Source organism: Thamnophis sirtalis, unplaced genomic scaffold (genome assembly GCF_051295495.1).
Source record: "Thamnophis sirtalis isolate CommonGarterSnake01/CBP01778 unplaced genomic scaffold, rThaSir2_p1.2 scaffold_1, whole genome shotgun sequence".
In the NCBI taxonomy this organism is placed as follows: Eukaryota; Metazoa; Chordata; class Lepidosauria; order Squamata; family Natricidae; genus Thamnophis; species Thamnophis sirtalis.
This window is the reverse complement of record NW_028261381.1, coordinates 96,943,814-96,962,823: the sequence shown is the minus strand read 5'-3', so window position 1 is coordinate 96,962,823 and position 19,010 is coordinate 96,943,814. Positions and strand designations below refer to the sequence as shown.

The 19,010-nt window shown below is 36.2% G+C and overlaps 1 protein-coding gene across 1 annotated transcript; it reads left to right on the top strand.

Annotated features, from left to right (window-relative positions):
* Positions 1-843: 843 nt before the first annotated feature.
* FBXO3 (F-box protein 3) lies at positions 844-17,259 on the top strand. Its single transcript, XM_087719568.1, has 11 exons — positions 844-999; positions 4,564-4,653; positions 5,396-5,559; positions 6,251-6,365; positions 6,478-6,682; positions 9,448-9,493; positions 10,125-10,209; positions 11,704-11,826; positions 12,927-13,042; positions 13,421-13,611; positions 15,226-17,259. Exons 1-11 carry the CDS (start codon positions 893-895, stop codon positions 15,349-15,351), a joined length of 1,368 nt encoding a protein of 455 aa, XP_087575694.1. The 5' UTR covers positions 844-892; the 3' UTR covers positions 15,352-17,259.
* Positions 17,260-19,010: the final 1,751 nt, after the last annotated feature.

Here is a 19,010-nt window from a genome sequence, read left to right as displayed (position 1 = left end):
TTTATGCACCATCTGGGCCCTGCTTCCCATTCCTGTGCAAGAAATGCACTGTTTGATGATCAGACTCCCAGGGGGCAGGGGTCATAGTTAGGTTTGTAGGCTGTCTTTTGAGTCCAAAGCTTGGTTGAGCTTTTGCTAGGTGATGATGTAATGAAAAGACTTTGGGATTCTTATTATGGCTCTCCCTTAAGTAGGTAGATCGGAGCCCCCAAACTTGGCAACTTTAAGACTTGTGGACTTCAACTCCCAGAATTCTGTTCAAGTTTGAAGACCTCTGAAATAGATCATTGTTATGTACAATAGACTTGACTCGGGCCTTTACGGCCCAGTGACAAAGGTGCCCCCCCCCCCGAGTTTCTGCCTCCCTTTTAAGGGAAATATTCTGTCCTTTTAATATTTCCTAAAATATTTCATTTTGCTAGGAGAGGGGTAGGCGCTAACTTCATACAAAACAAGAGAGCTTTTGTAGAGGTTATGCAAAGCCCAGCTGAACGCGAAGGACAAACTTAGCTTCAATTTTAGTCTGGGGCGCCGCCCTTAATAGAGGGACCCAAGCCTTAGTAAGATAAAAAAAATTGCTAGCAAACTGTTCATTCCTGATAAGGGGTGGGGGGGAGAAGGTGCACTTTCAGGCAGGTCAGGGCCTCTCAGCACCGCCCGACAAAACGGCCTCCTTCCTTTCGGGGCAGATCTTTTGGCGCGCGACTCCCTCCCACCCCTCCCCGCTTGTTTTGATAACAAACCCGCGTGAGGAGCGAAGAAGCACGCGCCTACTGCGCGCAGGTAACAGGCTGTAGGCGGGCTTCCTTCCGCGCGGCTCAATCCGAGCGAAGTAAGTAAAAGGGGCGGAGCCTCGGGCCGGGAGCAAAGAGCCAGCAGGGCAAGCGTCAAGATGGCGGCCGTCGCTGAGCAGGACTTGCCGACCCTCAGCCTGGAGCAATTGCCCACTGACCCGCTCTTACTCATCCTAAGCTTCCTGGATTACAAAGACCTCATGAGGTGGGGGCACCGCCGGGAACGGGGGAGGGGGAGTGGAGAAGCTGAGGCCGAGCCGGTGGCATAACTGACCCGCCCCTTACTTTCCCCTGCAGCGCTAGCCATTGGGAAAGAAGGGAGGCGAAGGGCGGCGGTGTCCTCTTAGCAGAGGCGACGGCAGGTGTGTGTGTGTGGGGGGGAGAAATAGTCAGCTCGGTGGCTTCGATCTCCCCCACCCCAAGGGGATTGGAAGGCTTGACTTAGGGAGGGAGGGGTGTCTCGAGGGTTTCCGAGCAGGCTGGGAATGGGGATTGCTGACGAAAGAAGGATGAGGTTTCCTTGAGGTCGAGTCAACGGGGGCAAATGGATTTTCCGTGGGGCAGGAAGCTGGGCAGAGGCCTCGATGTGTGGGGAAAACATTCCTTTCCGATGTTGTGGGCTGCAGAGCTGAAGGCTTTTCCTTGCCAGGGCATCGAAGAACCTTTCAAGCACCCCCCCATGTGCTGATGGACAGGTTTCTTTCATCAGGCTTGCATGTATCAACAGGTGCTTGCATTATTCACTGCGTTAAAACGGGCCTTGCCCTTGTGATACGGTATTTAAGGCTTTGCTGAGAAAGAGAAAACACAATTAGTAGAATTATTAGTGTGGGGGCTGATTATTCCCACTGTAGGAGGGGGTTGAATTGACTCAGAATTGTTTTACTACCAGTGTCCTTATGTAATTTTCTGTTGATGATTTTAAATGACCCACCTTTTGTAATGGAAAATATATCAGCTCCTACAGTAGATTGGAGAAAGAAGGGGCTACTTAACCTTTCAAATATTTTTTCTTCTGTGAGATTGCTTCCCTCCTCCAAAATAACATGGAAACATCTAGTGAAAATAAAAATGAGCCTCTAGTCTCAAAGGTGCTTTTTCAAGAGGCAACTGGACTTTCTTGAATGAGATGCAAAACATCTTCAAAGAAAAACCAGAAAGTCCAGTTGCCTCTTGAAAAAGCACCTTTGGGATAACCATGACCTGGATGACTGAAAATCTCCATAGACAGTTAGTGTCTAGTGTTTGTCAGGAAAGCGACATCACATGAAATTGAAAGTTAACCTCAGTGGTTAAGTTGGCCACTAAATAACAGTGAATTGCATAATGACCATCTGATTAAAATTATAGGGTAAATGTTTTGATATTTCATCAGATTTTGTTTTGTCAATCTCTTCAAAACTTTTGATTAGTTGCTGTGAGCTAATCTGCCAGCAATATCTGTCATTATTTAACTATACATTGTAGTTATGTGACCTCACTTGGCTATAATAGATCAGTGTTTTTCAACCACTGTGCCGTGGCACACTAGTGTGCCGTGACATAGTGTAAGGTGTGCCGTGGGAAAATTACTTTATATATAGTCAATACAGGCACAGAGTTAAATTTTTTTAACATTTTCTAATGGTGGTGTGCCTCGTGATTTTTTTCATGAAAAAAGTGTGCCTTTGCACAAAAAAGGTTGAAAAACACTGTAATAGATAATCTTATTCTAAAACTGAAAGAGAAATAAATATGTTTTAAAACATTCGTGAATGGAAGAACTATAAAATATGACTCTGGCCATCAAATGTTAAAAATACAAAAGCATAACAAGGTAAAATAAGGACAAAATAAAAGAATATCAAACTGGCAACTGAGGAAACCAGTCAATAAGAATGTCATAGATTCTCTTAGCATACCAACTCACTATGCCAGAAAATAGTTAGCTCTTAATGGTTTTCCAAAAAAGCCAGCAGAATCACCGCCTGGTACAAATTGCAATGGTACTCCATTATTTTTAACTATTAATGGCACCACCAAACTGATTGTTCCTTGAGGGTACACTTTTCGATGTGCTGGCAGAATTTTATATCAAATGTTGAGTTTGACTTTCAAAATTATAAATGGAAATTAACTAAGGGTTAATTAGATGTAGAAAAGATGTGGAGACTCTAGAAAGAGAGCAGAAAAGAGCAACAAAAATGATGAGGGGACTGGAGACTAAAACATGAAGAACGGTTGCAGGAACTGGGGATGTCTAGTTTAATGAAAAGAAGGACTAGGGGAGACATGATAGCAGTGTTCCAATATCTCAGGGGTTGCCACAAAGAAGAGGGAGTCAAACTATTTTCCAAGGCACCTGAGTGTAGAACAAGAAGCAATGGGTGGAAACTAATCAAGAGAGAAGCAACTTAGAACTAAGGAGAAATTTCCTGACAAAACAATTAATCAGTGGAACAGCTTGCCTCCAGTTGTTGTGAATGCCCCAACACTGGAAGTCTTTAAGAAGATGTTGGATAGCCATTTGTCTGGAACAGTATAGGGCCAGGATAGTGAACCTATGATATGTGGGCCACAGGGAACATGCGGAGTCATTTGTCAGGGCACGTGAGGCGTTGCCCTGTCAGCTGGCCAGTGGGCACGCGTGCACTGGCCAGCTGAATTCAGCCTTTTTTAAAGCCATTTTTCACCCTCCCCAGGCTCCAGAGGCTTTATAGGAGTCTGGGAAGGGAGAAAAGAGCCCCCGCCCGGACACCCTCCAGAGGTTTTAGGTTTCCCTGAAGCCTCTGGAGCGCAAAAAACCAGCCCTATGGGCAAACAGGAAGTTTGGGAACGGACTTCCGGTTTGCTCGTAGGGTCTTAAGCTCTCCGGAGGCTTCAGGGACCTTCAGGACTAAAAAAGATCCTACGAGTAAACCGGAAGTGGAGGATCATTTTAAGCCCTCTGGAGGCTTCAGGGACCTTCAGGAGGCTTCACTGAAGCCTCCAGAGGACTAAAAACCACCCTACAAGCAAACCAAAAGTCACTTCCGGTTGGCTTGTAGGGTCGTTCTTTGCCCTTTGGAGGCTTCAGGGAAGGTCTCTGAAGCCTCCGGAGGGCCTCTGGGGGGGTGGGGAAGGCTCTTTTTGCCCTCCCCAGGCTCCTATAAAGCTTCTGGAGCCTGGGGAGGGCAAAAAAAGCATGGAAAAATGGGGGGAGCGCCTCTCTTGTATGCAAGCGCACTGGGGGGGTCACACGTTGCATTATGGGTGTGGCACACCCACGCACGACCCCCCTGCGCTCCCCCCCTTATGGCACGCAAGCCAAAAAAGGTTTGCCATCGCTGGTATAGGGTTTCCTGCCTAGGCAGGGAGTTGGACTAGAAGACCTGCGAAGTCCCTTCCAACTCTGCTATTGTATTATTGTATAATTGTAAGGGTAATATGTTTGCATTATTGCATGAAAGCTAAGGAAATGATAAATTTCAGGTAGTAGGAACATTTTCTTTCTTTTTTATTGACTCTCATGTCTCCTTGTCATTAATTCCATCTTTCCAGATCAGTGCGGGCAATTTCTTTAAATATTGAATTCTGAAAGCTTCAGAAAAAGAAACTAAATGATCAAATAAATATATATCTAGAACTTCTGCTTCTAAATAAGTAATGTGTGATAATTTAAAAACAGAGTATTAAAGGTATGCATAAAGCAATTTTAATTTCAAACCTGGGAGTTTTTCAGCTTCATTCTGTACAATAAAAATTACCTTAGCATTAGCATTACATTTAATCTGGTACCTCTTTGTTGCAGTTGCTGTTTTGTAAGTCGTAGATTAAATCAACTTTCAGTCCATGATCCATTATGGAAGAGGCATTGTAAGAAATACTGGCTTCTTTCTGAGTAAGTATGGATATTTGATTTTTCATAAAATAAAAATGTCATAATTTTTATCCAATCCAAATTAATAACTGTAATATGGAAAAACAAGACTTTGAAACTGCCTCTAGGTGTAACCATCTGAGTTATTTGCTATTTTTATTTGAAATATGAGTAATTATTTCTAAATATCTGTATACATTTATATTTATACTTATGTACTAAGTAATCATTTGTAGATTGCATAGAGTTTTTGCTTTATTTGATATATTAATATATTAATTTCGTAAGCTCAGTATGAGTTGTAAGAGGATAAATAAGTGGAGACAGTATGATATTTTAAAATATTGAATTAAGAGTTGAGGTTTTGTTCATTTTCAGTTAACTGGAAATGCTTCTAAAAATTAATTTGACATGATCAAATGTATTCTTCAGGAATAGTTTCTAAAACCTTAATTGGTTCTTCTGCAGGTATACTAGAATAGTTTAAATTTGTTAGAGTAGATCATCGGATCAGGTGATTCAGTAGTCAATAGATCTGGGCTGATCTCACTATCTTTGTAAACTACCTTGCTTTAATTAATGGAGTATAGAAAGTTTTAACTTCAACACATTTAGCAAGCAATAACTTTCAGGGTCAGATTAAAAGAAATTTCAGTTGCTTTTCTAATCTTATCTTCAGTGTCAATGTACATAATGTATAAATGTGGCATTTATATTACCATTTGCTGCTTTTAAAATGTATGTATATATTTCATTTTTTTAGAGCTGAGAAGTCTCGAAGAACTAAGAGCTGGAAAGCAATTTTCATAGATATGTATGCTGATTTGGGGACATATATTCACTATTATGCTACACTTAAAAAAGCCTGGGATGATTTGGAAAAATATTTGTTGCAGCACTGTCCTCGGATGATTAGTTCTTTGAAAGGTATTTTTAATATATTCTTGACATTTTGAAAAGTTTTGTATCTTGATTTTTCTTTCCAGATTTTGAATTTAACTTTGCCATTTTATATATAAGAAACTCAATAACAATTATTAGCAAATGTTGTAATTATATAAATTACAACAGGAGTCAGGAATGCCAAGATTGCTGCTGTTAAGCTATGTGGTCATGTGACATTGTATTTTATTATATCACATAGTGACAGAAATCCCAATCACAATTGCCATCATACACCAAGAACTACATGGAGTTTTTTTGGAAATAAATTTTTTATTTATTTCTGGTTTATAGGAATGTGCCAAGCATTCCAAAGAGATGCTCTACTGAGTTAAGGAGCACAAATGAAACGCTTCTCTTCAAATCATTAATGCAAGTCTTTCAGTGTAAAGGAAAGTTGCAGTGCATGCACATGAACACAGAGATAGACTTAGAAACTTCCAAGTGTGCCTCACTCAAGTAGCCTTTAATTTAAAATTTTCAATAGAGATGCTCTTTTTATGTTCCACAGGTTACAAAGTGCCCTGTTTATATTCTGAAGATGAACCTAACATAATTATCGGAGTTGCTAACTTCCGTGGGACTTGCTGAGCAGTTTAGCATTAGGTCTTAGGTTGTTCCTTGTTTATATTGTGTGAAATCGTGAGTGAAAACTTGTAACTTTTTAATATAACAGAGTGTGTTCAGGAAGATGATCTGGATGCAGTGGAGGCACAGATTGGTTGCAAATTACCTGATGATTATCGATGTTCATTTCGAATCCATAATGGACAGAAGCTGGTTGTCCCAGGGTGAGAGATTAAAATTTATTGTAATTGCTATTTAGAATTAATGTTATGCATAAGAATTAAAAAATTACGTTACTGTTCTTAAGCATATTTTAAAACTTTTTTTTATACAAAGATTGATGGGAAGCATGGCACTCTCCAATCACTATCGCTCTGAAGATTTATTGGACATTGACACAGCAGCTGGGGGTTTTCAGCAGCGACTAGGACTGAAGCAATGCCTTCCCTTAACGTTTTGCATTCACACTGGATTGAGTCAATATATGGCTCTGGAGAGCGTGGAGGGTCGCAATAAGTATGAAATCTTCTACCAATGTCCAGTAAGAAAGATTTATAAAAGTATTTTTAGCAGCAGAACATTGCTCACACACTTCATGAAACTGATACATAACCATGGGCATAATTTGACTGTTTGTGTAGAATATTTAAAGTCAGCACCTTTTTTATCTGATCCCCCCTTCCCCCTTTCCATCAGTGGCAAAAGGTCACATGAATGTTTAGAAGTTTTAACTGGTGGAGAGGAAACAGGTTTGAGAGGATAGCAAGGGCTCTTAACTGCTGTCAGAAAAGTGAAAATTAATTAGGCTATTGGGGGAAAAAACCCTTTGCATCAAGATCAACAGTCAGAGGAACTGCTATATGAGAACTGTGAGTAGGAAATAATCAGAAATAAAATATTGCATGGTGATTTCAAATAGACTAACAAATCGTAATGCAATGGTATAGCTATAGTTTTTACTTAGTGCTGTATATTATTAAGAACATTTACACTTTTGGAAATGTTTGGTTATCTGAATAACTTAAAAATTTGTAGACGATAATGCTCCGCTGATTTTTATAAATATTGGCATGATTTACCTATAGTAGTACATTGCTTGTCAATACAATAAAAATCAAATGTAGCATCTCTTTATTGTGCTAAGATATAAAAAACAATTTGTCATTTTCGCATCAGATTGTTCGTATATCCCTGATAACACAGGATTTTGCTTAATGGTAGAAAAATGATCATCTATCAAGTTCTTATATTCTTATATTCAAGATAAATTTCCAGTAACAATTTTTACATTGTGAAAATCACATCTGGTCTGCTTGCCAGTATATTGTGTTTTTAGTTCCCCTAAAAGGAGATACCTTTCTTTCAAAATTCCTGAAACCAAAACTTTCATTTCCCAAACATAACTTTTCCATCTATATAATACTAAAGTCTTAATTTTTTCCCCCTTTGCAATTAATTGAATTTTGCATCAGTTGTTTAAACTATAAATCTTGGATGTAAAGTTACTTACACAGTAATATTACAACTCAGTAGCTTATTCTAAAAATATTATTTTTCTTTGTTTTAGGATTGAGATCCGTGTAATAGGCTGCATCTTAGCAGGATATTGTAAAAAGAATTAGGATATTGTAAAAAGAACTAGAATAACAATATTTTAAAAGTTACAAATTTAAAGGGTTTAATTCATATATTTTTAGTTATTTCTAAAACTATATTCTTGATAATATAACAAAATTAAATTTTCCTGTTTAGTTTGCTAAATTATTATAAATGTTAGTAGCAAACAATCTACAGGTGAAACTTGAAAAATTAGAATATCATGCAAAAGTTCATTTATTTCAGTAATGCAACTTAAAAGGCGAAACTAATATATGAGATAAGACTCATTACATGCAAAGCAAGATAGTTCAAGTCGTGATTTGTCATAACTGTGATGATTATGGCGTACAGATCAAGAAAACCCCAAATCCACCATCTCAGAAAATTAGAATATTACATGCAATCAATAAAACAAGGATTGTACATAGAACAATATTGGACCTCTGAAAAGTATAAGCACGCATATGTACTCAATACTTGATTTGGGCCCCTTTTGCAGCAATTACTGCCTCAATGCAGTGTGGCATGGAAGCTATCAGCCTGTGGCACTGCTGAGGTGTGGAAGACCAGGATGCTTCAATAACAGCCTTCAGCTCTTCTGCATTGTTCGGTCTCATGTCTCTCATCTTTCTCTTGGCAATACCCCATAGATTTTCTATGGGGTTCAGGTCAGGCGAGTTTGCTGGCCAATCAAGCACAGTAATCCCATAGTCATTGACCCAGGTTTTGGTGCTTTTGGCAGTGTGGGCAGCTGGAAAATGAAGTCAGCATCCCCATAAATCTCGTCTGCAGAAGGAAGCATGAAGTGCTCCAAAATCTCCTGGTAGACGGCTGCGTTGACCCTGGTCTTAATAAAGCACAGTGGTCCAAAGTCCTGTTGCTCAGTGGTCCAAAGTTCTCTTTTCTGATGAGAGCAACTTTTGCGTCTCATTTGGAAACCAAGGACCCAGAGTATAGAGGAAGAATGGAGTGGCCAATCAAGGACAGTAATCCCACGGTCATTGAACCAATTTTTGATGCTTTTGGCAAAAGTTGCTCTCTATGTCTATGGGATTACTGTGCTTGATTGGCAGCAAACTCGCCTGACCTGAACCCCATAGAGAATCTATGGGGCATTGCCAAGAGAAAGATGAGAGACATGAGACTGAACAATGCAGAAGAGATGAAGGCCGCTATTGAAGCAGCTGGTCTTCCATAACATCTCAGCAGTGCCACAGGCTGATAGCTTCCATGCCACACCACATTGAGGCAGTATTTGCTTCAAAAGGGGCCCAAACCAAGTACTGAGTACATATGCGTGCTTATACTTTTCAGAAGTCCGATATTGTTCTATGTACAATCCTTGTTTTATTGATTGCATGTAACATTCTAATTTTCAGAGATGGTGGATTTGGGGTTTTCATGATCTGTAAGCCATAATCATCACAATTATGACAAATCACGGCTTGAACTATCTTGCATTGCTTGTAATGAGTCTTATCTCATATATTTCATCTTTTAAGTTGCATTACTGAAATAAATGAACTTTTGCATGATATTCTAATTTTTCGAATTTCACCTGTACAACATACTTTTTTGAAAGAGCGAGTATACAGAACTAAAACTATAAAAAGGACAGAAATCCTATTGCTGTTTATGTAGTATAAGTCTTGCCTTTTAAAAATATTTATTTTAGGATACAAATAACCTTTTTCATTTTATTTGAAGGATCAAATGGCCCGTAATCCATCTGCAATTGATATGTTTATCACAGGTAAATATGCTTTGGAACTCTAATGGAGAAACATTTTCAAGAGGAATAACGGGAAGACGATAATTAGGATGATGAGGAACATGCATATGCTTATTCCAACAGATGCTCAACCTATCTGATTTATTACTATGTGTCTTTACAGCAGCTTTTCTCCTAGTAAATAAAGTGAGTCAACTATTGAATCAACTACAGATGAGATTATAGTCTAACATAATTGAAACTCATCTGATTGGAGAAAGTTGATTGGCAGCTATTTAAGCACAATTTCCAGAAATAAATTCTATGGAACCACTATTTGCAGCATGTATTTCCCTACTCTAAACCTTTGTCCAGGTTATTATAAGTCTTTGAAAACTAATTTCCAATCCATCTTTCTACCCCAGTGATGTCTTTTACTGTGACATTCTAGTTCTACATAAAAGGTGGGCTATTCAGTTTTACTGTGTCGCTCTGATGTTTATGTTCATAAATTATTAATATTGCATCAGCTTAATCAGATACCTAGCTTGTTTATAGTTGCCTTGTTGTCCATCAAATGAGACAATATATTTATTCCAAGGAAGACTTAATTTTTATAGATTCTATTAAAGATCTAATCAATTGATACTGGATTTTTTTCTTCAACATCTAGGTAATTCCTATTTGGACTGGTTCACCACCTATGTTAACAATGTAATAACAGGTGGCTATCCAATCATCCGAGACCAGATTTTCAGGTATTATGAATTTTGCTTACAGTACAATACTGTTACAATACAGTATACAATATTATATTTTATTGTAATTAAGAAAAAAAACCAGAAATTTGTATAAATGCAAATATTGATAGTATTTAGGTGTAGTAAATATATATAAATGAGAAACAAAGGTTTTGTACTACACAGTACAGAAACAAGCCTCATAGTTTTCTAAAAAGTATTAATATATACAAAACTATTGAGAGAAATATGTTTTATTACATTTTAGAAAATGATTCTAACATTTTTTAAATAATATTACATTTTTAAATGCAATATTTGTTATTTATCTGTAATATAAAAATGCAGGCTGTTAGGAAAAACATTTTCCTAATGTACAGATAGTCCTCAACGTACAACCACAATTGGGCCCAACATTTATGTTGCTAAGTGAGTTTTGCCCTTTTTTCTTGTCACATTTGTTAACTGGATCATGCAGTTAACTTGTCACACTTGTGACAAGAAAAGTCATAAAAAAGGGTAAAACTCACTTAACAAATTTCACTCACTAACAAGTTTTAAATTAATAATATGGTGGTTAAATGAATCTGGTTTCCCCCATTGACTTTGCTTGTCAGAAAGTCACAAAAGGGAATCACATGACCCAGGGACACTGCAGCTGACATAAATGTGAGTCAGTTGTCAAGCATCCGAATATAAATCAAGTGACCATTGGGATGCTGCAATGGTTAGAAGTGTAAAAATGGTCATAAGCCACTTTTTTCAATGCTATTGTAACTTTGAATGGACACTAAATGAACTGTCATAAGTTGACGACTACCTGAATTGTTTTGTGCTAAACAAAAGTTATGCTAAGGTTATGACAGAGGCAGTTGTTCTTGGTGGAAGCTTCTTTTCTCTGAAATAACTTGCTATTAATAACCTACACCCCCCCCCCCCAAATCCCAACAAAAATGATTCCTACTTTCATCACTTTCTAGATATTTCTTAAAACGTGGCTTTCTAGAAGACCTTTGGAGAATGAATTACCAGCATTAGAAATGGGAGAATATAATGTTGGCATTAATTACAAAATTATTTTTGTTATTAAGTGATTGCTGTGATGCTGTTGCTCATTAGGTTGGGAGCCTCACTAATTATGCAGGGTTTTCAAAATTGTACAGACAAGGTATCATGCTGTACGTTTAGGTGATTCTAGAATAGCTTTTGGCTCTTTGAATAGCAGATGTAGCTGCTCTTGGAAACTTGGATTTCCAGGCCTAGTTTTAACTAATATCATATGGTTATTTATAAGTATTTGTAATGATGAAATGTAATGATGAAAAGTAGATGTCAGGAAATATCCATTACATATTTAGATGTGAATTCAGTAGAAATAGCAGAAGTATTAATACAGGTTTGAATAAAGTATAAAATGCACTGTTTGAAACATTGGTTTTATGTTGGCTTTAATCTTTCAATATTTATTCCTTTACATATCAGATAAGAAAATTTTACTTTTTCATTTGCTAGATACGTTCATGAAAAGGATTGTGTAGCCAAAACAGGAGATATTACTGTTTCAGTTTCCACATCTTTCCTACCTGAACTCAGCTCTGTGCATCCGCCTCATTACTTCTTCACTTACAGAATCAGGTAAAATAAGTAAAATCATGTTAATGAATTAATCAATGTGTTAACTATATGTTTAATTACTAAAAACATTTAAAAATATTTAAAATGTTTTAAGAATAATTGAAAAAATGTGGAAATATTGATTTCTATCGCTTGAGAACCCAAACTAAATTTTTGGATTATTTTGCAATGTAGAACACAGAAGTTTGTCTAAAAACTATTCCAGTTCAGTTTTTTCCCCCTGTAATAATCACATGTTGTTTCCATAAGTGTCAGGTTGGTTTCCTTAGTGTACAGATAGTCCTCAACTTGCAACAGTTCATTCAGTGACCGTTCAAAGTTAAAATGGCACTAAGAAAAGTAACTTATACCATTTTTCACAGTTATGACATTTGTAGCGTCCGCATGGTCACACAAACAAAATTTGGACACTTGGTAACTGACTCACATTTATGACATTTGCAGTGTCATGTGATCACTTTTTGCGACCTTTTGACAAGCAAAGTCAATGGGGAAGCCAGATTCATTTAACAAACAGGTTACTAACTTATCAATTTCAGTGATTCATTTAACAACTGAGGCAAGAAAGGTTGTAATATGGGGCAAAACTCACTTAACAAATGTCTCACTTAACAACAGAAATATTGGACTCAATTGTGGTCAAGGACTACCTGTACTTTTTAAAAACACTTTACTTGTATTTCCAATACAGTCAAAATGTATTTAGCTCCACAGGAAAAAACTTTTTATTGCATCTTAATATGTGGTTATGTAATATGGTTCTATATATAATATCATAGGGATGCGGTGGCTCAGTGACTAAGACGCTGAGCTTGTCGATTAGAAAGGTCAGCAGTTCGGCTATTTGAATCCCTAGTGCCGCATAACGGAATGAGTTCCTGTTCCTTGTCCCAGCTTCTGCCAACCTAGCAGTTAGAAAGCACGTAAAAGTGCAAATAGAAAATAAAGGAAGTTTATATGTAATGTATATAGCATACATCCTGCTTCCTTTAGAAAAATATTTCTACAAGAGTAAACAAATTAATATTTCTGGACAATGTATGGTGCTATGCTGTGTAAATGACACATTTCTAAAAGAACTGTTTTGTGTAATTTATTAGAATTGAGATGTCCAAAGATGCACTTCCAGAGAAGGCTTGTCAATTAGATAGCCGGTACTGGAGAATAACAAATGCCAAAGGTGATGTGGAGGAGGTCCAGGGTCCTGGAGTAGTAGGTAAAGGGATATGGTTTCAAAATGTTGATTAAATGAAGAAATGATTGATTTGCTAAAAATAATAAAGATGTTTGATTAAATTGGCTGTTTATTTTAAAGAAAAAAACACAAGCTGCTGTGCTCAGTCTAGAATTTATTTCACAATAGATGAAGACCTGTACATCCATGTTCACATTAAATTAAAATTTCAGTATTCTGATTGTCATAGACCAACAATGAGATCCATAAGAAATGCATGATATCTTATTTGTTTCAAGCCACTATTTGTTACAAACTATTGAATCACATTTTAAAATAATTATTTACTTCTGACATATAATTTGGTTTTAATTTACATGTACTTGATTCTAAAGTTTTCTAATCATTTTATTTCTGCAGGAGAATTTCCAATAATTAGTCCTGGTCGAGTCTATGAGTATACTAGTTGTACTACATTTGCTACTACATCAGGATATATGGAAGGATACTATACATTCCATTGTCTATATTACAAAGATAGATTTTTTAATGTTACCATTCCTAGATTTCACATGGTTTGCCCAACATTCAAAGTATCCATAGCACGTATGGTAAGTTGAAGCAACTTGGTTTAGGCAATAATTTTTATATCTGTCCCGAAGTACTAGTAGAGTTGTATTTTTAAAATAGTATTCTTTTTGCATAAAAATTATCAAACAAGGAAACATCCTCTATGGACAGACTCCTCATTGCTTTCATTAAGCTTACTTCCAGCTTCCCTGTTCCATCATAGGATGGTCATAATAAGGTACAAGTCATAGCTTTCAGAATCAATTAACAACTAACTAGTCTACTTCAAATTGGATGTTCAACAATCAAATTGAACTATTATTTACTATTGAATTCTGTTAAATATGCAGAATGGAGTCTCTATTACAATTATTGCCAAAATCCATAAGGGCTATGTAATTTCATTTAAAAGTATAATCCAACAAGATGAATTTTAGATAAATGATTAATATATAATTACAATGATGCTTACATTAGTAGCTGAGAATGAAATATTTTTTGACAGGATTGTTTTGGACTACATTTTTAGTAACAGTAATTTATATTGTATTAATTTAGGTATTCTATAATGGTGTAAATTAGACTTGTCAAACTAGTGGCCCGCGGGTCGGATGTATCATGCTCAGGCCATGCCACCCCAGTTGCACAAACGCAAAAATCATTGCAATATGTCACAATACCTCACATGATGCAATTGAGTTTGACACACGTAGTGTAACTAAAAAAGAAGCAGATCTTGTCTTGATGTGCTTTGTTAAAAAAAAACCTGATAAACATTCTCTGTAAATTACTAAGATTCGTAAAACATTTAAAAGCATTCCAATACACAATAAAATATTCTATACAGTATTTTAATAAAAAATTGATGTTTATAAATATTTTATTCATTGAACCTTCTACAAAAATTGAAATAGCTGATTAAGAAACAGAATATTAGATTTAGATTCAGTTTTATATCCTATTTTGTTAAAAATTCATGTTTGCTTTCTATTTACCTGCATGGCCTACTTAACAGAATGTTGAGTCCCAATTATTTAGGTACTTTTCATAATTGAGAAATACTGTACATAACTGAGTAGTGATTTCTAATATATTAAAAGTTTTGTAAGTTACAGTTTGTTTGAGATATCTATTAAAATGTTCCATTTAAATTTATTATTTGATAAATAGAATATGGCAGTAGCGAGAATTTAGTCAAATATTTAACCAGCCAATTGTGAAAACAAGTTAAAAGAATATGGATGTCACAAAAAGCAAAAATGAGATATTAATATATTAACTTCGTTGTGATTCTGTTATTGTGTTTTATTGAGATGGTAATATAAGTATTAGAAAGCTAGTTTGGTGAAATGGTTGAAGGCATCAGGTTAGAAACCAGGAGACCATGACTTCTAATTTCACCTTAGGCACAAAGCCAGCTGGGGAATCACGAACCAGTTACTCACTCTCAGCCCTAAGAAAGGAACAATAGCAAGAAACTTCTGAAAAACCTTGCCAAGAAAACTGAAGGAACTAGTAAAAGTAGTTAGTTGCCAAGAGTCAATATTGACTTGAAGGCATCAAAACTAATAATAATTATTGTCATTATTATCAATCCTAAGGTGATTCTTTAAAGAAACTGAAAATCTAAATTATGTTGCCTTTCCTGTGTTTAGGAAACCAATCACAATGATTGTGCCATGGATGAGGAGGAAGACTCGACAGATACTGATGAATATGAAGATAGACATAGAATTCTAGGCATTCCGATGCCTTCTGGGCGTTGTCCACGTCATACCTGATCAGACTTTCAAAACAATGTTTGGGGTTCTGTGAATAGATGAGCATATATGTGTGTATTTGTATGTATACACACACAAATGCATATATAAATATACAAACACACATGCATGTGTGTATGTATGTATATATTAAATACTTGACTGTGGAGTTACTGATATGAATGCTGATACTGCTTCTGGCTTGTACCTGATCAGGTGTACAAACAAGATTTTCCTTTATTTTTCATTTGTTTTGAAGACGAGGTAAGATGGAAATGCAGTAGCATGGGAACCTTTATTATTTTGAAAAACTACATTGGGAGTACTTTAGTATTGTATATAAAAGTTATTTAAATGTAGAATGGTGCTTGGTTTTTACAGATATATAGTTATATATATCTGTAATGGCAAATAAAATAGTAGTAATAGGCATGCCATTTTCGCAACAGTTTTGTATTGTTACCTCTGACATAAGTGAATGAAATATTTAAAATGTTTATGATCTTTGGGTTGAATTGGGTATTCTTGTATTGTTAAGGTTAGGACATATAACAGGAAACTAAAATTATTAGAAAAAACTCTCATGTTTTTAATCCTGCATTCATTCTCATAATATAATAGATCTTCTACAGTCCTTCACTTCAGTTGAACTGCACCAGATTATGAAATGCAAATTGCCTATTACATTTTCTCATTTATTATCTAATAAAAATGTGTAAATAGCATTCATCCTTCAAATGCCATTTATCTAATGTGATAAATGATTAGAACTTTGATTTAAAGATAAACCTTTTGTGTTTTCTGAATAATATGTGGATTTTTTATAATTTCTAAAAACAAACCATTTGAAAAATAGTCATAGTTAAGAATATGCATCAAGAGTTATTGTAAAGATTTTAGAAAAGTGAAATAGTTGAAACAGATATTTATATGGTACTTAGTCCCACTGATTTTAGAAAAGCTTTTGCACAAACATACTATAGGACTGAATGTTAAATCCTTAATACTGGGAGATCTGCATAGATCTTGATTTCAGAGTTGTTGTAGATGGGAGTAATAAATTGCCATATCAGGGATTTACAAGAATTACTGTATGAACACTCTATTTTTATTTAGGAATAGGAAAAAATTGGCTTTCCTAACAAATTGGAAAAGAAATATAGCATAAAGGAATATGTTTTTCATTCACTTCAAAAGAATAATGACATGAGAATGTGTGAGATAAAAATTCATACAGTAATTACAGTAATTTCTACATAATATTTTTTGTATAAGCTGAATTAATTGTTAGTCATGAAGCAAAAATTAAACTTCAAGATAATGAATCTAAAATTTAATGCAAATGTATTGGGGAAATTGGAGGAAAAACTGTTTGCACCCTAGACTTCTGCTCATTTTTTTCAGAAGGATTTAAACAGACTTTTAATGGCCAAAGATTTGATGTTTTTGTACAGTAGTAATTATGTAAAACAAATAGGACTATATCATGCATAGTTATAGAGACAAGATTTGGATTTTTCCCCTCCTTCAAATTACATATGACATGCAATTTTATACTTTAAAGTTTTTTTAAAACTCTGTTAAGGCTTTTATAAGACTTGTACTACAGTTTCTTTTTGCACTGAAAAGGGAAATAAGAATGCCAAAAAATTGGTTTGTGTGTACAGGGTCAAGGGTTATTACAGCAGGATATTTTCTATGATGCTGTCCCGTAACTTCTAGTCTAATGCTTCATTTGTATATAAGACACTTTTAGATTTACTGGGCTTGTACTATTATTGCTAGTATAGGTAAAAATATTAAGACAATGGATTAGGATACTCAATATCATACACTCAAGTATGTTGCCTTACAAGATGCCATTGTTTTGCATCTAACTCAATAATTCTCTTTTGACGCAAATAGCCTTATTAAATATGCTACATTTTATTTGATGATGTACTTCTTACATTGGAGCTTTATGCTTGACATTGCTTGATTAATTCATTACATTTTCACTGTCTTTTTTTTCCACTGTCCATTTCTATGTAACTCCAGGGTTTTACAAAAAATAAGGAAATCTGTATAATGAAAACAGGAACAAACTATTTAAAAGGCAGCCTGCATATGACTAGTCCCCAAATTCTCAAAAGAACACTAGAACTTAAATGATTTGCGAAAAATGAGATTTTGACATTCCCTATTTCAGGGGACATGGTGTCCTACAGCACGGGGACAACTACAGAAAAGGCCTGTGATTATTCCTTAATCTCCCATTGGATGGAAAGTCTCCTGTAGGAATGCACAAGTTGAAAAATCTTGATAGGAGATAGTTGGAAGCCACAGCCACACAGGGTTTTAAGGGTAAAAGTCAGAACTCTGAATTGAACCTGCAAATAAATTAGCAACTATTGCTATTACAGCAAAGCACTTCTGAAAAACCGTACCAAGAAAATGCAGACTTGTCCGGGCAGTCTCTAGGAGTCAATACTGACTCGAAGGCACACACAAACACACAGTGCGATACCTCATTTATGTGTGGATGTCAAACTTGCTGTATCAGACTAAGCAGCTGCTGCAGGCATATCACTAAAGGATAAAGTGTTGCAACACTGTGTTGCTAGATTGTTATATAGCTCTTCCCAAGCTCTCCAACTTAGTCGCATCCTCTTAGATTGAGTATAATGCAGTTAACTGCTGGGCATGAAAGTGGGAGAGTGCCATATTGCCTTCACCTCAGACAATGGAAAATCTTTGATGTTTCCTGACATGGTAATGAATTCAATGTGCAATGGACTTCCTTGGACTTACTGAACAAAGTAGATTTTTCAGATTAAATACCTGAAAATAGTGCTATATTGACATTATGCATGGCTAGATTTTCAAAGTTGCCCCTATATCATTAGCCTTGGTTGATTCCAAAAATGTAACATCAGCTCAGGCTGGTTGATATTTGGACAGAGTTAGCAGGATTGTAATCTAGACAAAGTTGGGGAGAAAAAATTCAGAAGTCAGCAGTGGCAAATTATATCGTTGCCAAGTAAGTTACCTGGAATGCATGGTTGCCAGGCCCTGAGCTTGACTTGAGAGTGTCTCTACCCTCCCATAGGCATCTGGCTGACTCTTGCTGCAAACCAAGCCAATGGTGGATTTACATTTTTTTACTACCTGGTTTGCTCATGCACGCACGCGTGCAACACTTCTGCTCATGCGTAGAAGTGTCCAGGCAGGTGGGCGGAGGCTCCCACCACTATCACTACTGGTTCACCTGACCTAGGCCGAACCGAGGGCAACCCACCTCTAGTTCAAGGCCAGTATATATATTTTTAAAGCTAATCCTAAACACAAAACTAAGGTGCTGAAAAATGGAACATTTCTCATGGCATCCATCAAAAGAAACGTAACAATTGCGTGTTTTCATCCCTGGAAAGCAACACAAGAAAAGAAGTCATAGCAAAAAAGAGAAGGGTTACAAAAACAAAAGAAGTCCCTGGTCCCTCTCACCCTGGGAAGAGAGGATGGCTGCCTTCCTTTTCGTCGTTCAGACCCTAGTTCCTCCTGGTGCCTCTTGTATATCTTGTTTTCCTTTTCTTTAGATTTTATATTATGGATTCACATGTGAATAGTGGTTTTGCTGCCTTTCCCTATTAGGAGGGCTGGCTGCTAAGTAAGCACTGAAGGAGGTAAGAAAAATGTCCCAA